The sequence below is a fragment of the Xyrauchen texanus genome, chromosome 38, assembly GCF_025860055.1.
Source record: "Xyrauchen texanus isolate HMW12.3.18 chromosome 38, RBS_HiC_50CHRs, whole genome shotgun sequence".
In the NCBI taxonomy this organism is placed as follows: Eukaryota; Metazoa; Chordata; class Actinopteri; order Cypriniformes; family Catostomidae; genus Xyrauchen; species Xyrauchen texanus.
This window is the reverse complement of record NC_068313.1, coordinates 19,401,851-19,428,372: the sequence shown is the minus strand read 5'-3', so window position 1 is coordinate 19,428,372 and position 26,522 is coordinate 19,401,851. Positions and strand designations below refer to the sequence as shown.

The following is a 26,522-nucleotide window of genomic DNA, read 5'->3' as shown; positions in this document are numbered from 1 at the left end:
ATGAAAGTGAATGGTGACAACGACTGTCAAGCTAAATGTTCAAGGCTTTAGAGAATAACTTACACAAAACTATTAAATGTCTTCAGAAGACTTGGAATACAGAGCATGAGTGGTACACACTACTTTTAAAGATTATTATTATTATATTTATTTTTTTTTTGCATTTTAAGTAGCATGACAGCTACTTAGCCCTTCCACTTTCAATGTATGGAACAGAGCAGCTTGTAAAGGCTGCTAAACTTTTCATTTGGTGCGCCACAGAAGAAAAAATTCATATGGGTTTGTAACGATATGAGGGTGAGTAAATGAACATATCATTTTTATTTTTGGGTGCACTATGCCTTTCATCAGTACACACACTAAACATACACAACAAATGTTTGGCAAAGATACCAAAAATATTGTTGTACTTTAATAAATGGCAAGTTCAAGTATGAAAGTATGATAAAAGCATAACATTGAATGTAACCCTGACATGTCCATTTTTTGAGTCTTTAGCATGAAGTTAAGATTTGTTCAGTCGTACAAGTAATAAAACATTATTTAAAGATTTCTAAAAAATATTTAGAAAAAAATATATAAAACCTCATTCAAATTCGATAAGCTAACCTTGTGTGGCAAAAACCAACAAAAGTCTGTTTTATGTTTAAGGTATAAACATATTGGCGAATGATCAGTCACCCAAATAATAATGATTTCTTTCTGTATTAAAAAGTTCACCCAAAAATGAAAATTCTCTCATGATTTACCATCATGCCATCCCAGATGTGTATGACTTTCTACTGCTGAACACAAACAAATAGTTTTGAAGAGTGTTTCATCTTTAGGTCCTCGTAATGTATATAAATGGTGACCAACATTTAGCTCCAATAATCACATAAAAGGCAGCATAAATGTAATCCATGTGACTCTAGTGGTTAAATCTATATCTTCAGAAGCAATATGATAGATGTGGGTGAGAAGGAGATACATTTTTAAATTTCTTTCATTTTTTAAGTTCTTTTTTACTATAAATTATCCAACCTGCCCAGTAGGGGGTGATATGCACAAAGAATGAGAATCGCCAAAAACAAAAGAATGTGAAAGTGGAGATTTTTCACACACACAAAAAAAGGACAAACCACCCACCCACACCCATCACATCGCTTCTGAAGATATTAATGTAACCACTAGAGTCACATGGATTACTTTTATGATGCCTTTATGTGCTTTTGGATTTTGGTAATTATTCACTTTACATGCATTTTGAGGACCTACAGAACTGAGATATTCTTTTAAAAATCTTCATTTGTGTTCTGCAGAAGTAAGAAAGTTATACACATCTGGGATGGCATAAGGATTTTCATTTATGGGTAAACTATTGGTTTAACTACACATGTTGGTCCAAACAAGTATGGCTTCCTTTCTTCCATGGAACACAAAAACAGATTATAGGCAGAATGTTAGACTAGTAACCATTCACTTTCATTGTATATTTTTTATGGAATTGAATGGTGACCGAGACTGTCATTTAACATTCTGCCTAACATCACCTTTCGTGTTCCACGAGGAAACGGAAGCTGTACGGTATTGGAATGACACGAGGATGATTAAATTACAGAATTTTCATTTTTGGGTGAACTTTCCCTTTTATCAATTATAAGATTGTCCAAACACATATCAGTCAACTTTGTCAGGTAGATAAAAAATTCAAGCGTCAGAGCTCTCCTCTGATCTCTCCTCGTTCGCCACTCTCCAGTTTTTCCGCTTCTTCCTTTGAGGCTCACTCCGTGTGTCTGTTTTAGTGCCATCTCTTTTTCTGTGTGTTTTTGTCTGTTTTCCTGCTGCTCTGTCTGACTGGCTGTCCTCCGTGCTGCTGTCCTCTGTTCTCTCTTTGCATTTGTGCTCCTTTTTTCTACGTTTACTTTTGCCCCTCTTCCTCCTCTGTTTCCTCATGCTGTCCTCTGCATCACTGCCGGACTCAGGGCCCGATTCCACAGTCGTCGTCCTCTTTTTCTCTTTTTTCTTTTTCTTCTTCTTAGATGATTTTTTGGCATTCTTGTCCATGTCAGCATCTAGTTTGTTCTTGTGCTTTTTCCTTCTGTGTTTACGGTCTCTGCAGTATTTCTCTCTGTGATAAATATATTTTTTTAAATGGCATTGTAAAAAAGATCAAATGAAAAATACATGGCTACAAAAACTACACTGTCAAGCAGGGTCCAAAATAAACAGTTTCCACACATCCAATTCAAGTATAACATAGCTTTGGCAAGTTTAAAACAGTGTCCGGAAACGTAAAGGAATAGTTCAGCCAAAAATTAAAATTCTCTCATTTACTCTCCCTCGTGGCATCCCAGATGTGTGTGACTTTCTTTCTTCTGCTGAACACAAATTAAGATTTTTAGAAGAATATTTCAGCTCTGTTGGTCCATACAAATGGAAGTGAATGGTGACAAAAACTTTATTATTTCTAATTTCATAAAGGCAGCATAAAAGTAATCCTTACAACTCCAGTGGTTTAATCCATGTCTTCTGAAGCAATCTAATCGGTTTTGGGTTAGAACAGACATTATATATATATCTCATTTTTCACTATACATCTTACCATAGCAGTCATAAGGCACAATCATGATATCAAGCTAGCTTTCACTTTCAAGTGCTTGATGCACGCTCAGATCACTTAAGCTTCAGAAGACATAGATTAAACCACAGTCGTTTTATGGATTACTTTTATGCTGCCTTTGCGCTTTTTGGAGCTTCCCAGTTTTGGTCACCATTAGGGCTGCAACTAACGATTATTTTGATAATTGATTAATCTATTAGACTATTATTGCAAAGATTAATCATTAGCTCTTAACCGATTATTCAGCTTGTGTCGTGACTTAAAATTTTGTATTAAACATGCTTACTAATAATAAAGGAAAAAAATCTTCTTTTAAAAATACCTCTAACTGACATTCACTGAATTAAAGCGAAAAAACATTTTTTATTAAGTTAAATTCAGTAAAAAAAATTAACTGCAAAAAACAATTATTTATTTTTTATTTAATATTTTGTTTTTGTCTTGTTTTCCATTTAAAATGGTCTAAAATCCTTAAAATACGCTACATTTACTTGAGAAGCAACATATACGATATTTAGACTTGCTTTAAGAGAATAAATCTTAAATATAAGTGTATTTTGTATATAAGTGTATTTTATTACTTGTTTAAACTTCTGCGAGTGCAGTAAAGACAAAATATACTTTAGTCTATTCTCTAAAAGCAAGTCTAAATAGCTTATATGCTGCTTCTCAGGTGAATGCATCTTTCTTAAAGGATTTTTAGACATTTTAAATATATTTTATTTTATATCTTTAAATTATATTTTAAAATATTTGTATTTTTAATATTATATTCAACGTTCTCAGATAACAATTTTTCTTCTGCAGTATAGTTCCTAAAGTAAATGTACATTGTTTTAAAGGAGTTTTAGATATTTTTATTGGAAAAAACAAAAACAAATCAAAAACATATTTTGTTGCAGTGTGTAATGGGGTGAAGACTTCCTCTCTCACCTTTCTGTTCACTTCAATCCATCTTTAACTCACAAAAAAAAAATCTCTCTCGTTAATAAATCTGTGTATTTTCTTCATGATAAGAAATGCACAGTGACATTTATTATGATTCAATAAGTCACGAGCCATCATGTCATAATCTAGCTGCATTAAGTGTGCACACTCGAGGGATGAGCGTTCCCGCGACAGAGTGTGCATCAGACGGGTGTAGTTTCAATCTCTCCCCCTTAGATCAGGACATTTCACAACTCATAGAAGAAGCGCTGACCACACAGAGAAATGCCAGTTTCTGATTTTTTTTTTATTTACATGATCTGCTTCTGTATTATTTGGACTTTAATAAAGCTATAGCGCATTAAATATAACTGCATTTAAGATGTAACGCCAGGGTGTTTCCTTTATAGAGCTTATTCCACAAATGGGAGTGCTTCTGTATTTAATTATTTGGTATTTTTGCATTATGATTCCCTCATACCACTGGACTGGGTAATTCTTCAGTGCTGCTCTTGCGCCTTATTATTAGAGATTAATGTGATGTAATGTTATGTTAAATGAGATCAAACGACTATTTGACAATGAAAATTTTTGTCGACAATTGTCGATAACGTCAACTAATTGTTTCAGCCCTAGTCACCATTCACTTGCATTGTGAGGACCCACAGAGCGGATATATTTTTAAATCTTTGTTTCTGTTCTGCAGAAGTCATATACATCTGAGATGGCATGACAATGAATATATGATGACAGGATTTAACATTTTGAGTGAAATTTCCCTTTAATGAGAAAAGTTAAAATAATAGTCCTTCGCTAATGCGGATGACATGAGCAAAACATTTACTAAAGAAAAACATGGTCACATCTCTTAACCCAACTTTTACCTCAAGAGGAAATTTTACCATCAGAAGTTTATACAGGATACCTAAAGTTTGCCAGAACTCCATTTGGCTACAAATTAAGCAACTGAAATGAACACATGCAGAACAAAATCAATATTTGTCTTGACATTTTCATAAAAATATGCTGCGAGTAACACAATGATGTCCTACAGTATTTTTCATAAATACGCAAGGGAAAAAAACCCCAGCTAAATATTGAAGAAAAAAATATATATTTCTAATTAATGCAAAATAAAGATTCATGGCCGATAAGAAATCATTATGTCTAGTATATTTTGCACATATTGACAGGTGTGATGTTTTTGGACCCTGCAGTCAAGGAAAGTAATATTGACTATAAACATCCTTGCTACATGTGATCACCATAAACATATGCTGAATATTTATTATGAGGTGTCAGGATAATTGCACCTTACCCAGCAGACTGAAACTCCTCAGGATAAAGTTCCTTAAAACCACTATGTCCCCACCTGAGAAGACAGAACATGGCTGATTGCTCACTGGAAGTGCCTACAAACATCATGCTAAACTAGATACTAAAAGCTTGCCAAGACAAATGTTTGCTTTGATTTTGGCTTGACAAAGCCTTGTCTGAAAGTTTAAAATAGTTTTATAGTTTGAAGTTTGATGGATATACAGACAACTATCAAGACATTTAGCTTTATCAAGCCAACATAATGATTAACGCACACAAAGAACCAAAATGGCATGAAGTACCTGTCAGGATCTTTTGCTTCAAATTCATAAAGTTTTCGTGTCCAGTATCGTGCCGCCTCCTCATCCCTCTCAGACAACCTTTCACCAAGTCTGTCTCGCGTGGACCCCTCAGAGTCTAAATGGCGGTCACAATGCATTCGGCCCCTAAGTGAGAGTTATGCATAGTAACTAAAGCTTAAAGACATCAGCAGCTGAAAAAAAATAAAGGTTTTGCCACAGCAGCTTTAGCAGTAGCAGAGTGACTGTCAGTCAGTTGTTCACCTGTTCTTTGGTAAATGTGTGGATGAGGTTTGTCGTTCAAGACCCCTCAGCTTCCACATCTCGCTCTCCTCTTGAATCTGCAGTTAAACAATAGGTTATTAAGAGAGGACAGCAAGTTCAACTGATAAAAACATTTTGAAATGCAGAAAAGTTTACATGCCTTGTTATGGGCATCTGTGTGTCTGATGACATTTCGAAGCAGTACTTTACCCACAGGGACCTTTGACATGATATCAAACCTGCAAAGACAGCAAAGGTCCGAGTCACCTAAAAGATATATTCAGGATACTTAAAAGGACAGTTAACCCGAAACTTCTGTCACAATTTACTCACCCTTAAGTTGTTCCAAACTTGTGTGACCTTTCATTTTTTCCATAGAACGAAAGTAAATGATGACTGATCCCTGAACATGACTAAAAATGTTCTTTTGTGTTCCACGGAATGAAGTCATACTGATTAGGAACAACATGAAGATAAGTAAATGATGACAGAACCTTTTATTTTTGTGAACTATACCTTTAAACTTTATCACAGGCTTAACTCTGACTTTGAAGTAAACCAACCTAAGGAGGTTTCTAAGTAGCCAGATAGTTTTTACCTTCACTACATCCAACAAGCATGCCAAGGAGCTAGAGCAGCAATAGAAGGTAATTAAACACCGCTGTAAACACTAGATTTGCAACTATACCAGTGTCACAGACAGCACTACACTTTTTGGCTTGATAATTTACATTCGGCCCCCTCTTGCACAAACATTCAGTTCAATTTTACGTTTATGTAGTTAAAGTGTAAAGCCTTAAAAGTTAAAAATGTGTTCAAAACAGAAAAGGGGATGAACTGACCTTTGATTTAATTAGTAAATTTGAAATGCAGTGAACGTGGCATCAAAAGTAAGTAGATTGTTTTAACTTCCGCCCTACATCCGCTTATAGTTTATTTCAAAATAAAAGCTTCGACCTTTTTTTTTTTCAGAATAAAGGTCGTAATTAACAATCAGTTCTCCCTGCGTGAAATAAAATTTATTTGACAACTGAACATGAACAATCCTTTAAAACACTAGAATAGAAATATATTTTACTAACTATTAATGATCATATATTATTCATATTTGTAAAATGCCACACTTAAAAAATGCTTATCAAAACTTAAAAATACTTTATTATATTTAGGATTGTAGATTATAGCCAGTGCTGGATAGATTTCTTCTGAACAGTACATTTTTAAGGTAATCTTATCTGATTGCTTTTAGATTACTTTTGGGTTACTTCTGACATAATTCTTGTTAATTTGATGTCACATACATTTGAGTAGGATATGTGGGTACCATTTTGAAATAATGTTAAAATATGAGAATATCAAAATATGAGAATTGATTGTGTGTGTGTGTGTGTGTGTGTGTGTGTGTGTGTGTGTGTGTGTGTGTGTGTGTGTGTGTGTGTGTGTGTGTGTGTGTGTGTGTTTCACTCATTATTTGCCTGTTCTGAGTGAAATAAAAAATGCCCCAGTGTAAATAGCATCTGCCACACAGGGCAGCTACTTGCACCCCAATAGTCCGGTGGAACCACAGAAGTATACGGCAAACTAACTTATAGATGTTGCTGTCGTGGTGTGTAAAGATGCTGTGTGAATGTGTACATGTGACCGCGGTTTGAATCTGCATTTTATCCCACTCATTTTCCCACTCTTAATATTTCCTTTAATACTACTTAAAATAATAGCTACAAATTAATGTAAAGGTTGATTTCATTACATTGAATTTGGTCATGGTGAATTTCGGGGAGTGCAGAGAAGGGTTTTATGCAGAGGTGAGATTTGTCGATTGCACTCGGTCGATTGCACTCAGTCCCACATGGTTGCACATGGTTACTGTAGTAAAACCAAGGTTATTTTTCTAAGGTAAGGTTAAGGTTAAGTTTAGGGGTAGAGGTGTAGTGTGTCTGTGGGACTAAAAAACACAATAAACAAACTGCAGTGATGCCCATACTGTACGTCCGTATTTAAATATGGGTGCAAATAGTATCTGACACAGTTTGCACCAGGGTGCAATTAGTATTTACCATTTTTTTGCACCAGTGTTGGGGTGCAAATAATGTCTGCCACTGTTTGTACTGGGGTATATATAGCAATTACCACTTTTTGCACCCGGGTGCAAATAGCATCTGCCAATAAAAAAGCACTTTAAATGTTCTGACTCTGGCAATTTTGGCATTATAAACGGCATCAATGTGTGGTAACAGATCAGGGCTGGGTTTCCCGAAGGATTTAGTATGTTAAGGCCAGGGTATACTTTGTTTTTGTGCATTCTGAGTCAGCTCATGTCCGGTCGACCAGGTTGCTTTTCAAAGTATTGATCTTATTCACAGCAGCCATTCACACCATCTTTGAAGGTAAAGACAACGAGGCTATGAAGGCCAAAGTATACTCCGCTATGGAGTACAGAGGAACATTTTTTTTTCTGAAATAGATTTGTGTGCCCTCACAAGTTTTGCATTTTCTCGCAATAGTTTGCTTTCCCTCGCAATAAGTTTTGAGTGCCCTCTCAATACATTTACCATGGTTTTACTACAGTAAAAATATTTTACCTTGATATTCATAGTAAAATCATAGCAATAATACAGTAATAATTAAAAAATATATATAGTTTGTGGTTATTATGGTTTTATGACAACATGCTAAAAATACAACAATTATGTAAACAATTTGAGAGAATGTTTAAAATTGAGTGTTTAAAAAGTATGAAAGAATGGGTTTATAGGAACATTGTATTATGTATAGATGAATATATGTCTGTACAAATGTATAGGCCATGTGTAATGAGGAAATTAAGCAGTTAAAGCAAATTATACATTTTCTGCATATCGCAGAAAATTGGCACTGTTTTGTTGTACGTTTTGTATAACACGGTAGCTCATTTTAGCTTATCGCAGCCATTCAGCACATTTCGCGGCCAACCCACCGGCCCGCTCAGTTCTCCTGATGGCCAGTCCACCACTGATCAGCCCCAAAGCACATTGGCCCACCGGGAAAATGCACGGTATTCCAGATTACCAGTCCAGCCCTGTAGTTACTACAATATTACTGTTTTAAAAGCTTGGTTCCAGCTACTTTGTGATACTCTATTATTACAGTCACTGGCATGTACATGCTCAGATGATGCACAGAGATGAGCTGATGATGAAATTTGATGATGATAAAATTTGCATCACGCATACTGTGCGTGAAGCAATTAGTATCGGATACCTTAAGTAGGCTATACTTTGGCCTCTAAACCTCCTATGGTCTTCATAAATTAACCCTACCTTTGGTCCCCATCCAAACTTTGATGTTGGCTTGAGAAAGCGTGAAAGTTTGAAGTAGCTGTAAAAGCTTGAAGTTTGAAGGTTTTAAGTTTGAAGTAGTTACAAGTTTAAGTAATAGATTTAAAAGTTCAAAGTTTAAATATTATAAGACCATTCACTCTATCAGATAGATAGATAGATAGATAGATAGATAGATAGATAGATAGATAGATAGATAGATAGATAGATAGATAGATAGATAGATAGATAGATAGATCATTCGGTTGCTAGGCAGTTACCAAGGGGATACTCAAAATGCTCCTTGCTACCCTGAGTCGAATGAAAGAAATCTGAAGTCACTACGATGTTCAGGTGCAGAGATATGTGATTTGTTACTTGGTTGCTAGGGTAACCCCATCTGGTTTCTAGGCAGTTACCAAGGTGATAATCAAAAGGCTCCTTGCTACCCTGAGTAAAATGAAAGTAACCCAAAGTCTCTACGATATTCTGGTGCAGAGATATTTTATTTGATACTTGTTACTAAGGTAACCCCATCTGGTTGCTAGGCAGTTATCAAGGTGATACTCAAAATACTGCTTGCTACCTTGAGTCAAATAAAAGAAAACCAAAGTCTCTACCCCACCTGGTTGCTAGGCAGTTACCAAGGTGAAACTCAAAAGGCAAAACACATATCTCTGCACCACAACATCGTAGAGACTTCAACTTTGGCTTATTTGACTCAGACCAGCAAGACACCTTTAAATATCATGCTTACAACCTTATAGTCTAGGGTGTGTAGTCCAGCATTGTCCAGCATGACACATATTGACACATATATTCCACATAGTTGGCCAATTTGGAATAAGGAAACTGTTCGAAATGTATGTCTAAATCTTGGTATTTTTACAATGACCTCTTAAATTATAATAAATATTAAATAAAATAATAATAATAACACCAGCAACAACATGCCATATGGGCCTTTTGCCCCAATTCTTACCCCCAAGTCATCTTACCCTAAGGGTCTAACCCACCCTTGAACTTCAAATTAAGAACAGTAGTCTAGTCAAATCTATCACTGTGTGATGACTTTTTCCCCCATCATTCCTTAATGTGATAAATAGATCGCAAGGACCCATTTATTACACAGAAAATGTCTCACCTGTTTATCATATTATCATTTATCACCTGTTTCCACTATTTAAATAATGAGATAAGCTCACACATCAAAAGTTGGTTCATTATTTATGCACCTTTTATTAACTTAACATTAAACCACATTAAGCCTATTTCCCACCTGGAATAAGGAAGAGATTTGATCTCTGCCAGATATGTTTGGGAAAAACCAAACATGTTCATCACATCTTATCTAATAACCTTTGAATGGATTGCAATGTGTGTTTTTTTTTTCTTTTCTGTACCAACAGCTTGTGCCAATAAGAGTATTTTATCAATAGGAATGGTCGATGAATCTTGAGCAGATTAACACAAGATATATAAACCTTTAATAAACCAAGACTTTATAGAAAATTCGACTGGGTGGATATGAATCAGCAAATGCTTTGTCTGAAATCTCAATAACAATGGTTCGTGTCTAGAAATTGACATGTTCAACTGCAAATAAGCAGCAATCATTTTGGTTCACTTGTATTTCCAATTCCAATTATTAATAATTTTTAACAATTTGCATCCAGCAATCTCCCTTTTTATTCCAGTGTTTTAATGTAATTTATTCCAACATCGGAATTCGGATTATACCACAAACACTATAATTACTGTTCACAATCAAGCATTTATTAAGTAGAATGGCTTCAGATGGCTTCCATTGCATTCTTTGTGGGACGTGCTGGTCATCAGCATGTCACTTGCAGACTGGATTTGACATGTTCACATGCTCCAGCCTTTGCTCCTAATCCTGTGACATTATTCCTTATAAGGAAAGAGGCCATTTGGATAGAAATCATAGACTGTGAGCAGTCTTTTGATCTTACTCAAGAAACAGAAGAATTGGGTTAATAGGAATAAAATAATTGTGACCAAGAGTAAAGAAGCTGTCTGTATCATGTTGACCAATTAAAGAGATAAACATGTGATTTGGCTACTTTTGCCTACAGCAATCATAATGTCCAACCTCGGAAAGTTTGTGGCTTTAATGCATCACCATCATTCTATTGATTTCTACGAGTAACTATAAAACGAGACTACACCCAATAGGCAGATTGGTCAAATCAAGACATATAAACTGGATTGGGAGGGTTCCTTTTGAAATGTATTCCACTACAGATTACAGAATATATGCTGTAAAATGTCATTTGTAAAATATTTTGTTAGATTACTCAAGGTCAATAATGTATTATAAATACATTGGATTACTTCTTCAGCACTTGTTTTGACTATACAAACTCTAAAAAAATACACATGTTAAAAATACATTCTCTGAAAAACCTAAATATCTTATGTAGTGTTGTTTCTAAAACAAGATAAATCAAACTGATCTTGTTTTTTTATATATATATTTTTACTGGAAAATGAAAAATGATTATCAAGAATACGATTTCAGCCTGAATATCAAAGGTTTTACTAGAAAAAAAGAAATTGTGATCCAACAACAATTTTCTTGATAAAAAAACATGATAGTGCCTGTTAACATGTGCATGTAAAATGGCTAGAAATAGCATTTTAGCTTAGTGAAAAGCTGACAATTTATTTATTTTTCTTCTTCTTCTCCAAACTTCAAACTTATTTCTCTGTCTACTCGTATGAATGTAACACATCATAAGAAAGTGTTTCACTGCTGTTCAAATGCCCTTTGGGTCACATAATTTATGTGTATAAATGTTTTCCATCTGAAAGGACTAAATATTAAATGAAGCAAATGACAATAAAAATGCAAAGTAATCTCTTCAGTAATTACAATATTTTTGAATGTAACTGTAGTGGAATACAGTTACTTATATTTTGTATTTTAAATACGTAATCCTGTTACGTGTATTACTTTACTCCCCAACCCTGAATATAAGTGATGCAAATTTGTATTTGCATGTGATTTTGAAGGTTCCATAAAAAGAAGAAACAAGCAAATCTTTGCAAACTTGATGAGAAACTTTACAACACAAAAAGTGAATGCTTTAGCCAATAAGATAAATTCATAAATGAGTGATTCGAAATGATTGATTCTGGCGGAAATGAGGTATGTTAATGAATACTAAAGCGCACTAATCTAATTTGTTCAGTGTGGTTGAATCTTGAGTCTGTGTGGGAAAATATTTCATGCACAATGAAGGAGCCCACACATGATTCATTAGTCTGAGAGAGAATTAGACATATTTTGTGAAATAATTAATGCTCCTCCACTCTCTAACGGATGACAGCCGCGCCTCTCTGGGCGGATCAGAGGCAGTCCTCCAGCCCCTGGCGGATGGAATGCCCTGCCGCGTTCTTGGGGAACAGAAGGGGTCTTCCCCGCCCCTGGCAGCGGTTCTCCCGCTCCAGGTGGTCGGCAGAGACCCCCATGCGGTAGTCTGTCTCAGACCCCGCCTTGTTTCAGCAGCTGGTAGGGGACTCCTCCGCCCCTGGCAGCGGCCCTGACTGGTTAGGAGCCCCTTCTCCCCTTGCGATCGGCGGCCGGGCTCCTCGTCCCCCGGCAGCGGTTGCTCCGTTGGGGTGGATGGTAGTGGCGAGAACTCTACTATGGCGTATCCCTCCTCCTTCCCGGATTTCGGCACCAGGGTAACGTAGTTCAATGGGCAAAGAGGAGGCGAGAACCGGCTTGACGACATAAATAATATTTTTATTGATAAACTTAAAAAGACACAAACACATGACGGACACAAACACAACGATCTCTCTATCCTGCACAATCCTCCGCAGTCGGCCTTTATCCCTCTCGGAGGCTTGATTAGCCTGATAAGGGACAGGGTGTGTAGAATCACGACCCGGCCCCGCCCTCCGCCCTGCCACACTTAGTTAGATCAAGTCATACCAGGTGTGGAAGAAAATAAAACCATTCTGGGACAAGGGTCCTGAAAGAAAAGAGACTAATCAAATAGAGACAGGGCGCAAGGCATCATAATCTGAAGATTATGACAACTAGTTGCGCTCTGTCTCAATTAATCCATTTATTATATCCTGAAACAAACCGTTTTTTGGGGTCGACAGCTTACAAAAATTTATTTCTGGGTTATTTAGCTTGTTTGCTGTACACCTTGTCACACAGCAGCTTTTAGACATTGTTTTGTTTTTTGTTATAAATCATAAATGACAAGGAGGCAGCCTCTCGCAATGCAAAGTCAATGGAGACGGTTGGATTAACTAAATACGCTCTGTCTCTATGCACGCAGCGGTCTCTGTTTCAAAACAAGCCGCCTAAATATGATATTGTCCTGAACAAAGCTTTAACCCCTAACCTCCCAAAGACACCATGCGCACTATTGTATCCCGATTTAACAGAATTTAAAGGCAACTAATTCACTGCAGCCGCGGACGTATTCGATTCAGATTCAAAGAAAGATACGAGCGAAGGTAAAATATCTGCATTTCCTTTTATCAAGTACCCAGATGGATATCAAATCGTTTCCCTAACATTGTCAGAGACGCTGGCTATATGCAAAGAATTACCAAATCGCATACCTTTATCATCGATACGGGCGCATCTAAAAGTTCATTAACAGCGCATTCCTATGACGGCTCTATTACGGGATGCACTCTAAACTCTGTGGGAATGAATGGCATTCCTGTGAAGTGTCATATGACACCAAAATTACCCGTAACATCTCCAGATGCATGATTTTGTACTTTTGCCTGACTCTCCGTTCTGCCTACTGGTCTGTGATCCGATGCAGAAAATTGGGGCAAAAATAACTTCTGATTCTAACTCATTACAATTGCTGTTTCCCTCAGCATTGTCAGTCTGCGAATACAGGACATCGCGGAGATGTTTGTAGCTCAACGTCTGTCAAAACTTCTGCTGCGAAACAGGAAATGCTCAACGTCGACCCAGTGCTATGGGCCGTCCACAAAGATGAGGCAGGCCTTATTGATGTAAGACCATATGTTGCCAAACTCTGCTCTAAATTGCCAGTATACTGCAACCAGTATCCTCTGTCAAAATAAAGGTATTAAAAGGTATAATACAGTGTCTGAAAACAAGGTATTTTGAAACCCATTCACTCATCATATAAATCACCAATTAATCCTATGAAGAAAGCTAATAATACATGGCGATTAACGCAAGAGTTGAAAAAAATTAATGCCATTGTCATCAGTGGTGCCGGATGTGTTCACTACTATTAACTAAATTCCAGCAGACCACACTCATTTTACAATTATTAATTTGTGTTCTTCATTCTTCAGTGTCATTCATGCCTGTTACGCAGCCGCTGTTCGCATTCACATATGGAGGCCAGCAGTAACAGAATGTCCCAGGAATTTAGAGACTCGCCTGCTGGTTTCCGGCCCGGACATGCACAGCCGATTCTACTATTGTGTGCAATGCATTAGCAAATGCTGGCTTCAAGGCATCAAAAGAAAAGCTGCAATGGGTGAAACTGAACTCTGGGTCAATCTGGGTCATGAACTACAGAAAGGAACAGTATGTCTCTCCACAGACAGAGTGAAGACGATTACAACCTTCCAATACCCTAAAACAAAGACTGAAATGCAAAGCTTCTTGCGTTTAGTGAATTATTGTTGAGAATGGGTGCCAAACTGCTCGTTATATGACAAAATTTTATTTTAACAATAAAAAGTTATTTTATTGGCTATTGCTAATCAAACAAATAAACCAACTTCCGTTGTACACGGCCCGACATTGTCATTACACAAATTGCTGACTCAAGGTGAATTTTCCAACGATACACATGATTGCATCGATCGCCTGAAAACATGTACTTTATGCAGGCCGGATGTTTGATCATCTGCCCTGGAGGAGGGGGACCATAGGTACATTGATGGGTCCTGTTCCAAGCCAAATTATTCTGTATACTGGTTTGGTTATGCTGTAACGGAACTTCCAAATGTAATTATTGAAGCTTATTAGCTCTTATATAAATCTCCACAAGCTGCTGAGTTGTTTGCGTTAATCAGAGCATGCCATTTGGCTAAATTTAAATCAATTGATATATACACAGACTCTAAAGTATGCTGATGAAGTAGAAAAGTGGGCTGCAAGGGAAGTTGTGGTAAGCCCAGACCAGAATAATTTGTTAAGGCTCTGTCCAAGACCGAAATAGTAATACTCTGTCGACATTATCACAGTATTTTGCACGTTTCAAAAGAAAAAGTTATCCAGTCAATAATTCAAGTAAAATTAATCCTGGACTCATGTCTAACGTGTGCACAGAACAACAGACACATCCTACGAAGCAGGACTCCTTACCACACCCGGAACTGCTGTTCCAACACCTGCAAATAGATTTTACATATATGCTGCCATGCAGGAATAACAAATTATTGCTCGTGATCATGGGCCATTTTTCTAAATGGACAGAAGCTTTTCCGTGTGTGAGGTAAAATTATAAAATGGTGAAAATTTGGCAAAATAAATAATACAGAGATTCAGCTGACTGAGTTCAGAATGTCACCATCCTCTGTTGTTAATCTCTCCATTTGAAATACTAATGGGTAGACCTTTCAAAGGCCATACTGCCTTTCTCTCCATATGTGACAAGGAGGTGGTGATTGCAGAATATGTGTATTCCCTCATTAAAATATTTAATGGCATAAATTATGATATCTCTCTCTCTCCCTCTGCCTGCAGAAAGCCCTACTCATCCATTTGTTAAAAATCAGCAGGTTCTGGTGAAATGTCTGAAATCAACGAAGTTTGGTGAACCAAAGTGGGCCCAACTACTGTACTGCCAGTGACCAGAACGGGGGTGCTAACTGACCTTCGACCACAGTGGAGCCACGCAAGCCACGTGATGCTTGCTCCATAGGAGGGCCTTACTGATTCAAGGTGAAAGGTGAAAGCACTGGAGGAGCTGAACATGCAGCGCCAGTGCCCAACCGGGAATCTGCAAATTAGGAGGACCTGAGGAGGGACCCGGAACAGTCAACATGAAGACATTCCTACTGACACTCTGCATATGGCAGGCGGTCGTGCTTGCCTATGCCCGTTCAGTATCAACACAACAGCAAGGAGTCACAAGTGTAATTCCAATTCCTAGAAATAATATATGATGGTTTATGTTTTATGGTAATGTTACAGGAAGATGTTTCTGTTGGGAAGGTACGGGTAAACACCCGGAAACGAAGGTACCTAGAAGGTGATGCCTCAAGTGACCCTGAAGTATATCTAGACAGTGTTGGACAGCGAAGAGGTATTACATGTTTGGATTACCTCTTGGCTAAAGATGGAGAAGGATGTAAAATGTTTGGTGACAAATGCTGTACATACATCCTGGGTCACACTGATGGTGATGGTGAATTCATGAAGGTATGAAAGGAAATGGATAAGTTGAATAAAGAATTAGCTGATAACACCGGAAATCAGGGAATATGGGGACATTTTTCAATATGTTTGGGTGGTTCACGCCCTGGATGTCATCCATTATATCGATTGATGTATGCATTCTACATTAATTTTTGGCCCATGTTTGCTACAATTACAAAAGTTGAATGTGATGATAAACAGGCATAATATCACCATGCTCCATTATGTACGTATACCTGATACTGAAGTTGGTTGAGAAGGCTACGTGATCCTTTCAGGATCAAAGTGGGCAATATGAAATAATTAAGGCTTCTCAACAACTTGTCATCACAAAGCAAAGCTGCCCCTTGCAAGAATAGGATGTTTCTATAGAAATGTGTTTCCTGTCTCTACTCTCACGTTTCACACATAGCTCAGACATGTATGTCACCCCCATATAAGGTAAAGAACTATTTAATTGGTGGGGGTCCAATGGAATGTGGTTTTTCTGGACCATATAATGAAGTGCTGAAGAATGATCTTTGAACACAGCCCCTTAGGATTTGATGGCATTGGGTCTCTGTGTCATTTCTTTCTTCCCTCAGCTGAGCCGCATGGAGACGGGGATTGCAGATCAAGAAAATAAATTAAATACATTGAATGACAAAATTATCTAACATATTTATAGCTAGAATAGCCAGTCCAGTAAGTTCATTCGTCTTCTTCATCTCTTCAGTCAATCCACTTTAAGAATTACTTAGTGAACTCAAATATATCATCTATAGCAGCAAAGAAAGTAACTGGACCACTTTCTCCATTATGAAGGTGAGTAGCCATTAGTCAAATAATTTTAGTAGATGTGAGTGACTTTTTACATTTGTGAAAAAATATAATATTATTATAATATATTTCCCAAAAATTTTTTTTTGTTGCACAGCTGGAAAAAACGATAACAGCTTCTCCACTTGTCACAATTGTTTTTCCTTAGGTTTCATTTTCCACAGTGCACAATAGAACCTGTGCTAGACGCTCCGGCTTTTGGTGCGCACGCTTCAAAATGTTTAACTTGACCATGTGTAAATACAGTGAGTATTCAAGTGACATGTCCTTTCGTTTATTAAATTTTTTGTAATATCAGTTGCGGAGCATAAATTCTAATTTGTGACATCAAAAAAGAGGTATGCTGCTTTCCCATTAATAAAAAGACGATCAAAAGAAAGTAAACAGAAGCCCCGTCACATGAGGAGAAATGTTCCTGTATTGAGTAAATAAGAAAAAAAAATATATATATTTTTTTTTAACTTTGTTATAGAAATCTTGGCAGCACTTACGAAGCATCTTTTGCTGCAGTTCAGCTTTCATTTTTCCCTTTTGCAAACAAAACTTTATTTATTTTAATATAAGAATTTGTACAATGTATGTGGATATGTGTAGGTAGATTTTAAATAATTTAGCCTAATATGTCAGACCAAACGATGATGCAGTCTTAAACCGTAAACGTAAACTTAGTAGTTCACTAAACAAAGATTTTAAACTTACAGCAGCGCCATCTTTGATTTATAACGGGAATTACCGAGGCTGTGAGGATTACCATGTCTTCAATGACAACCACGGTATAAAGCTGAATAAATCCCATCTGTTTTTTATCCCATCTACTGAGTGGTAGTTTTTCAATGTTTTGTCCAAAAACACTTTAAACTGCTATACAAACCATTGATGAGACTGTAGGCAACGTCTACACCTCACAGACTCGTTCGCTGCTGAAAAAAAGGTCTATAACTTCGAAAATATCTCTGTACTGTCCAGAAGAACTTTGTGATTAATTGTACTGTTTTAAATTGTAATAATTTGTCTGCAGTATTTACAATGATGGCCCTGATCTTGTTTCTCACGTACCACGTCAATGGACATTCAGAAGATCCCCTTTTCAAATGTTTGCAAGACTCTGATTATGACGACCTTCTGAGGATAGCGGAGCTGGGTCTCCCTCCAACGAAGACTCCTCAGCATGTCATAGTTGTTGGTGGAGGTGCTGCTGGACTTACTGCAGCTAAGTTTCTGGAGGATGCAGGGCACAAGGTCTCAGAATCATCTGTATTCACCATGTTTAATTGTGTTGCTAACCCAATTCTTAGCTAACACAAATAATTGTCTATGGCATTTTTAGTTGTCCATATATATGAACTATGCTGACACCAAATTAAAGGGTCCAAAGGAAATAAAGATGTACAGTTGGGGCTATATAAATATAAAAATGGTGAATGTGGAGAGACTGAAAACTACTGTCTCTCTGTCAAGTTGCAAGAGATGTGCAAAAACATGTAAAATGTGTTTTTCTTTCTTCCACATACTACCATAAGATTAGTATTTTAGCCTCTGGCATTGCTCTAACACCTTCCTCTCATCCTACATGACATAGGTATTTGTGAATTTCTTTATTTCTGTCATGAGGTTGTGACCATTCATAAGAACTTGTACTTTCATCTAAATCCAAAATGACAACTCCATACTTTACAACATGGATATCCTTAGCTTAATATACAGTAGAGGAAGTAATACCTTTTCTTTTTTTGTGTGTGATTGAAACGTAATCAAGGTTACATACATAACCATGTTGAAAAAATTTAAAAGTTGCTATATATGGGATTCTTTTGGATGGAAAAGCACTGCATGATTATGTTTATTATGTGTCTGTTGTGTCATCGAATCACTCATCTTAAGTACTAACTAGTCAGTATAATTGGTCAATATAACCCTTTAAATTATTTTCAGATAAAGCATTGTTCTGTAGATTGTCAGTTTTGTTGTACTGTTGCTCATTCTCTTTTCTTGGCTCTTCTAGGTGACAATTATTGAGGCCAGTAAACGTATAGGTGGAAGAATTTACACATATAGGGATCAGAAAGAGAGCTGGTATGCAGAACTCGGAGCCATGAGGATCCCAGGTTTTCACAAGTAAGATAATGTCCTGTATCTTAGTCAAATCTCCCTAGACCTTGTTCATATCATGACACTTCTGAGGGTAACAGAACAATAATAATCAGTGTTACACTGTAATGCAGCTGTATGGGATCAATTCCATGCCACATATATTTGCAAAAATATAAAGTATTGCAAGATAAAATAAAGTTTTGCAAAAAAAAAAAGTATTGAGCAAACAAAAAAAAAAATTTTAAAACAAAAATTAAGTATCACAAACGTAAAATAAAGTATCGAGAGAAAAAAGAAAGTTTTGCAAACAAAAATAAAAATTGCAAAATATAAATAAAATATAGCAAAAACCAAAATGTAATTAATTGCAAAAATCAATGACTGTTGTAAAATAATCTAAAGATCTTTTATCCTTTTTTATCTCTGCAACAGATTTTTAGGCAGCAATGATTTTGCCACACATCTTTTTCTTTGCAATGCCTACTAATTATTTTGCAATGCTCCTTTTAATCTGCATTTCCATCACGTGTGAGCTTGTGATACCGTTTTGCCTTTGCGCTTCACTTTTCTCTGCGTTTCACTTTATGGCACTGTTTTGACATGGGGGTGGAGTCAGGGGATTGGGGCGTGTACAACGGGCTCAGTGATGCCTCTCTGGAAGTTACGTCATTAGCTTGAGACACGGATCAAACATCATGGCTGAGCACAGGCATGCAGGTGGATCTCATGTATGTAAATTTGATTGTTTCCTTAATTCCTTGTGGCATGGAATTGATTCTATAAAGCTGGCATAGAGTGTGGATCCAAGTACAGATATTTATTCAAAGGGTAATGCAACATGACAAAACTGAGATTGCAGGTACGCATCAAAAGGCAAATACCTGGTCATCCAAAATGATTAACAGACAATATAAATCTAAAAACCAGTATACAAGTGTGCAAGTACAAAATCAGAACCCGGAGTGCTAGGTATAGTCACAGCTATGCAGTTTATAACAGATAGACTTTACAAGGAGGATAATGGTAACCAAATACAATGATTTGATTATATATGATGGTTTCAGATGAGCATGTGGAAACCAATGATGATCTAGTGGTTACAAGGTGGAGCTGAAGACATTTGTATGATATTTGTAAATTGCTTGGAACTATGAAGTTGATTAACCTGTTTTAATTGTCTCATGTTCTTCAAAGGATTCTCTTAACAGTTGCAAAACAGTTGGGCCTGAAGCTCGGGACATTTGTGCAGGAAGACAATAATACTTACTATTTTATAAATGGTATGCGTCACAAAACCGACATCGTAAAGCGGAATCCAGATGTTCTGAACTACCCTTTGAATGAATGGGAGAAGGGGAAAAGTGCCAGTCAGCTTTTTAACATGGCATTGGGCAAGGTGCATTAAAAAACTTGAATCTCATTTAGAAACACGTCTATCTGTCCAGCTAATTTTTGGGATGTTTTGGTTAAATGAGTGGGATTGAGTCAGAACATGGTATTATTGAAAAAATAATACTTTTTTATACTTACATATATATATATATATATATATAGTTCAATAATCAGTATTTTTTCCTTTTCTTTTCTCTGTTGATAATTTCATTCTTTTTTCTGTTATTAGTTAAAAGATGATCTGCAGAAAATGGGCTGTAAGAAAATGCTGGAGACATATGATTCATACTCTGTTAAGGTAATAATATCTGTAATATATTGTCAGATTTACTTTTTTATTTATAATTAACTTCTAATGCCCAATTATAATACTTAATAATTAAATCTGGTCTGCTACAGGAGTATTTAGTGAATGTGGGAAATTTGAGTCGAGGAGCTCTGCGAATGATTGGAGATATTCTAAATGAGAACAGCTTCTACTACACAGCCCTCACTGAAATGCTTTACATTCAGTCTGATATAAGCAACAATGAAATGTAAGATATTATCGTCACTACCCCAAACTAGTTGCTTCTACATGTTATGTACAACAGTGTTTCCCAACCACTGTGCCGTGTGCCGCGAAAAATTGTCAGGTGTGCCGTGGAAAATTATAAAATTCCACAAAAAAACAAATAATAATTTCAGGGATCCAAACTCCTCACCTTTTGGAGAAATTCTCCGTTTTGAAACCATAATCGGTCACTTTTGTGATCGTGAAGAGCAATGAATAATGTGCAAAAGTGACTGATAATTATAGGCGTTAAGGGTCTTTCACATGACTCTCGTCAGCGCTGCAGAATACACTGAAGTCTATGAAGTGACGTCACTTTACACCAAAGTGTTTTCACACACACGTTTTTGCTTCACCATTAATGTCGTACGAGTAACAAACTCGTAATATCGCCCCTCTGTGACGCTTTTTGCAACTCTTGTCATGTGGAGGGCGATGCGGCGCTTGACGCTGGGTTCAGCCTCCAGAACCAAATTAAAACTGCCACGAGATGTTGTCTGTCCGAGGCGAGGCGCACAGGCGAGCACACAGTTTAAGTCGAAGCGGACCAGGAGGATGATTTGAGTTGTCGATTGAGTGCTGTTCATATAATTTTTTGTTTCTGTTCAAAACACATTTTAATCGTATTTGTTTTTTGTAATATTGCGTTGTTCATATGTCTTGTTTCTCACTGCGGGGAAAAAAAATAATCTGCTTCCTGTGGTTTCTCTGTTGTTCATCTGTTCTCTTCATAAATAAATAAATGCATAATCCGCTATATGCTCGTCTTGTAAGTTCATTATTCAAATTGGAAATGTGAATGAAAATAAAAGCAATTAAATGTCTTATTATCATTTAAATATGAAAACTAATATGATGGGTAATAATAGATTGTGACGGAATTTTTACGACCCTGTCCGTCTAAATAACGGATGATAAGAAAGTCTAACGCAAGAACTGTATGTGACTTTTTTTTTTTTTTTTTGCATAGCCGAATTTCAAACTTTACAATTAAACACGCTACTAAAACGGACTGAAAACATGGACAAGTTCTTGAAAAGGAAAAATATTGACGATGGTTAGCCTAAGTGGGATAGTGGTGTGCCGTAGAATATTTTAGTCTTTTAAAAGGTTGGGAAACACTGATGTAAAATACACATTTTATGCTATAAACTTTTATTACAGCACAAATTATGTCAAACATTACACTTTTTCAGGTATTATGAATTTAAGGGTGGTTTTGATTCATTTCCGAATGCATTCTACACTGCGCTAAATGCTACAATTCTTGAGAAGTCAAAAGTCCAGGCCATCCACCAAATGGAGAACAATGTGACAGTTTCATACCAAGACTGGCGTAACCCCTCCACTCTGACGAACATTACTGCCGATTATGTCTTAGTGACAGCCACGGCCAAAGCAACGCTCTTCATTGATTTTAACCCCCCTTTATCGTCCAAAAAGATGGAGGCACTGCGATCACTGCACTATGCTAGCTCAACAAAAGTGGTGCTAAGTTTCAGCAAAAAGTTCTGGGAGGATGATGATGGCATTAAGGGTGGGAAGAGCATTACAGATCTGCCATCACGGTTCATTTACTACCCCAGCCATAGCTTCCCTGGGACATCAGGGGGGGCTGTGTTAGCATCTTACACCTCCTCGGATGATGCTGCACTCCTCCAGACTCTATTGGATGATGAATTGAAGGCTCTGGTATTGAATGACCTAGTAAAGATCCATGGCGAACACATTCGCCATCTCTGCACCGGAGGTGTTGTGAAAAAGTGGGGACTGGATTCTTATAGCCATGGGGCCTTTGCCATCTCCACTCCATTTCAGATGAGTGACTATGATAAGCCTCTAGTACAGCATGAGAAGAGGATTTACTTTGCTGGAGAGCATACAGCCAGACCCCATGCTTGGATTGAGACAGCCATGAAATCTGCTCTAAGAGCTGCAAAGGATATAAATAACAATGTAAAGTAGGAAACAAAAGAATACAAGTTAAACATGATGGTATGTCTTTAAATAAATATTAACATATGATCTTCATTATAGACAGACATATGACAGTATATGATTTAAACAGTTTTTGTTAAATTAAACGTTACTAAATCTGTTTGTAGATCGTTGGTATAGTGTAAGAGTATATAACATTAGATTTTAGTGACCTTCTAAGCTTTTAGAGAGAGAATCATGACACTCATTACTCCAATGTAACCTTAAAGGGATAGTTCACCCCAAAATGAAAATTCTCTCATCATTTACTCGCCCTCATGCCATCCCAGATGTGTCTGACTTAATATCTTCTGCTGAACACAACGTGTCAATGCTTCCAAACCACACAAAGCCAAGTTTGTGCAGACCTTTATTTAGAACATTTGTACTGTAAAAAAAAATAAGAATGCTATTACCGTATTGAACATACTGTAAACAGTATTGGTATAGATTTCTTTATGTTTATTGTAAAAATATAAATTTAGTTCCTTAATCTATTTGTGTAGTGTTTATGTGATATATTTTGTACATTTACAAGTTAAGTGAATATATAAACATCTTTAATGTTTTTCAGAGATGACTAAAATGCTGTTTTTGTAAAAACAAATGTATTGTCTTCTTATATACAGTATATGTAATGCGGGGTGCCGAGGTGTTTGCATTCAAAGGACAGAAATCCCCAGGGCTGCAAATAGCAACTGTATGATCTATGAGAAAATCAGCACAGAAACTTTCTTGCAAAGATACCATCTCACCACCAACTGAGCAAGAATTGCCTCATTGTTGTGTATCCACATCTGTTCTCTCTCCTACTCCCCCCTCATGTCCATCATGTCCCTCTCAGCTCAAAATCCCCCTAATACACAAATAATACTTAACTAATACTTAATTCATGTAGGTAACAAATGCCTAATAATATGTCTGACTATTCATTTTTTATATCATTGAAAAGGTCATTGAAAAGTGTGACGAAGGTCTCATTACTTTAAATGTAAAATACATAACGCAGTTTTGAGAATTTAAAAGAATTCTGACCAATTCTGGGGGCGTGCCTACCTCCTAACAGATAAGGTGTGACCCTAGGACTTCCAAACCTCATCTTATTGTCATTCTATTTGGTTGAGTTCTGGGTATTTAAGGAAATCTAGCACATTGTTAATTGGAAATGATCTGTAGCCAGAAATCCCTGTTTCAAACGACATACTTTGCTGAAGTCAGGTATGCATCTGTTACTCTTAAGATTAATCTTTGAGAAATAGATATTTTGTATGAATTATTTCTGAATTATGTAATTAGCTTGATACATATTTACCTGACTAATAAATTGTTAAACTTGATTCTATTCTGATTTAATCTGAAATTATTGATTTAGTAGATTACATTAAATTCGTATTACTGCAAATCTGTGATAAGATTTTTTACATACTAAGATCCAGTTTTTGAGGCCGCATGAAGCACATCAACCGGGATCTTAGCTTTTTGAATAAACATTTGGCTTTATTTAAGTGTAATGGACTGTAAAGGCTTAAATAAAGTACTATTTGGGACAACGTAATGTTGATCAACATGTCTATATAGTATTAGTCATGACCCCTGTTTAATGCTAATATTATTCTATTTAAGTGTAAATAGAAACTATTAGCCATTTACCTCTGTCTAGAGATAATATTAAATTAATTAAGTGTATACAGATCTATAGAAACTAAGCAAAACTACTATTTAGAAAAACTAGATAGGCTGCGGTGGTAATCTTTATAGTATTAGTAGTTATCTATTACTAAAAATTTTGTGACCGTGGGACCCGTGCACATGTCCGACACAGGAAACGAGGCCCTAAGCGACCGAATTTCAAATGAATGACTGCAATTTAAAAGTATAGAATTGAATAGAATAATCAAGTATCCAAAATCTAGATAAGATGTCAATTAATGATCAATAATAATAGGAATAGGAGTCAGATTCGGTCTTATCTAACTCAAATAGTTATAATGCTACAGCCATACATGCCCAAAGATGAACGCGCAGATACCTTATCACATCACTGGATTCTGCCGTTGGGCCAGCGAGGTGGCATTTTGACACACACACACACACACACACACACATATATACATATATATATAAAATCTAATTTTTTCCCCATTAAAAATGTTTACTCCAAAATAAATTAATTGTCATTTTTAAACATACAGTGTGTATATAATCATGAGCACTCACATGAGATGAGGACTCCAGTCATATCAGTAACCTTATAAAAGCTGGTTTATTCTGCATGGGGCAGGGGGCCCTCATGGGGGCTGCCATTTTAGAATCACACGACCAGCTGAATACTACTTGCTTAATCTCAGTAACCGTATTTTTATTGGACACTTTCACTCTTTGATTAAATTAATCATAGCTGATTGTGAATAGTGAATTTCTACAGTGGCATCTGTAACTAAAAACTGCTGTAACTAAATGCTGCATCCACACCACTAGGTGTCACTGTACTTACAACGTGCGAGCAAAAAGTTACTGAGTACACATTTAGAGCAGGGTTCCTCAATTTAGGCTGCTGTGGGCAAATGTTTTGCACTAAAGGCCTGTTCACACCAGGCCAACCAATCATTAAACCCATCCCTCCAACTGTTCGGGCCACCCGGCGGGTCATATGGCCCACCTTACATCTTAGAGCTGGAGCCGGGCTGAATCGATTTAGTGAGACGAACTTCCGACTAAAGGTCTCACACACAGAGTTCATAAAAAAAGATGCACCAAAAACATGTCACCCCTGTACAGTAGGCGTTTCTACAAACATTTATACCAGTCTCCCGCCCACAAATTCAGCTGTTAGTGATTAAACTACTGAATGCTGTTAGAGCATTTATTTACCTAATTTGGCATAGCTGTTTCATTATAATCGTCCTTGCTATTTATGCCTTCTGAGTATGCATCTGTTTTTCTGCTAGTGAAATGAGTAAAGAGCGCTGCTGCATAAATATACATACTATTTATATTTGAGCATGTATTTTGCTACAAGAAGCTAACTACTCTTTTTATATCTGGATTAATGAATGGATAATATAGCAAAGGGTACTTTGATAAAAATGCATATGGGGTCACAAGAATAATAACACGTATCGGTACAGTATAAAATATGGTGCGCCCCAGTATTCGGCATTGGAGGCAGGTGTGCTAAAGGATACAGGCCCTTATGTCAGTCGTTAGTGCACCTCTTGACGCCAGGGGAGTGAGGTATACTGCACAGCTACCAGCTAGCGTTACATTTTAATATAACCTAAGTCTCTAGCAAGTCAGTCCACTATCAGCCATCTTTGGGACGCTCTCTGGAGGCTATTTCCAGTCATGCCAGTGCAGCTCCTATCTTGAATGGGAGAACACCGAAATATCAAAAACAGTTGGTCAAGATTACGAACAAAGAACATTTTTCAAATCAGCATTAAACTCTGACAATACTGGAATCATACATTGTGATTCTTTGTAAAGCTAATGCGCATGCGCGTTAGCGAGTTTACTGACAGGCAATGTCTGTATCTAAAAGGCGATTGGCTCTTTTAACTTTCTTCCATCT

At 36.7% G+C, this 26,522-nt stretch overlaps 2 protein-coding genes across 3 annotated transcripts; one reads left to right on the top strand and one right to left on the bottom strand.

Moving 5' to 3' along the window:
- Positions 1 to 307: 307 nt before the first annotated feature.
- On the bottom strand, positions 308 to 6,327 carry LOC127631452 (uncharacterized protein NKAPD1-like). 2 transcript variants are annotated; one of them, XM_052109562.1, is made up of 6 exons: positions 6,252 to 6,327; positions 5,570 to 5,648; positions 5,410 to 5,486; positions 5,149 to 5,292; positions 4,848 to 4,901; positions 308 to 2,110 (listed from the first exon to the last, which is right to left on the bottom strand). In XM_052109562.1, exons 2-6 carry the CDS (start codon positions 5,636 to 5,638, stop codon positions 1,690 to 1,692), a joined length of 765 nt encoding a protein of 254 aa, XP_051965522.1. In that variant the 5' UTR covers positions 5,639 to 5,648; positions 6,252 to 6,327; the 3' UTR covers positions 308 to 1,689. The 2 variants fall into 2 exon arrangements, with proteins under 2 accessions (XP_051965522.1, XP_051965523.1); XM_052109563.1 differs by having other exon boundaries at positions 5,570 to 5,676; positions 6,252 to 6,324.
- Positions 6,328 to 17,967: 11,640 nt separating this feature from the next.
- On the top strand, positions 17,968 to 23,351 carry LOC127631456 (L-amino-acid oxidase-like). Its single transcript, XM_052109568.1, has 6 exons — positions 17,968 to 18,177; positions 18,941 to 19,053; positions 20,224 to 20,425; positions 20,651 to 20,719; positions 20,821 to 20,957; positions 22,171 to 23,351. The coding sequence occupies exons 1-6, from the start codon at positions 17,968 to 17,970 to the stop codon at positions 22,937 to 22,939; spliced, it is 1,500 nt and encodes a 499-aa protein (XP_051965528.1). The 3' UTR covers positions 22,940 to 23,351.
- The last annotated feature ends 3,171 nt before the right edge of the window (positions 23,352 to 26,522 follow it).

Coding starts and splice junctions, on each gene's coding strand:
- LOC127631452 (XM_052109562.1), bottom strand. CDS start 5,638: ATGTCAAAGGTCCCTGTGGGTAAAGTACTGCTTCGAAATGTCATCAGA. Junction 4,902..5,148: donor GAAGCAAAAGATCCTGACAG/GTACTTCATGCC, acceptor CTGTCTTCTCAG/GTGGGGACATAGTGGTTTTA. Junction 2,111..4,847: donor GAGGAGTTTCAGTCTGCTGG/GTAAGGTGCAAT, acceptor TATTTATCACAG/AGAGAAATACTGCAGAGACC.
- LOC127631456 (XM_052109568.1), top strand. CDS start 17,968: ATGGCCCTGATCTTGTTTCTCACGTACCACGTCAATGGACATTCAGAA. Junction 20,426..20,650: donor TTAACATGGCATTGGGCAAG/GTGCATTAAAAA, acceptor TTCTGTTATTAG/TTAAAAGATGATCTGCAGAA. Junction 20,958..22,170: donor GATATAAGCAACAATGAAAT/GTAAGATATTAT, acceptor ACACTTTTTCAG/GTATTATGAATTTAAGGGTG.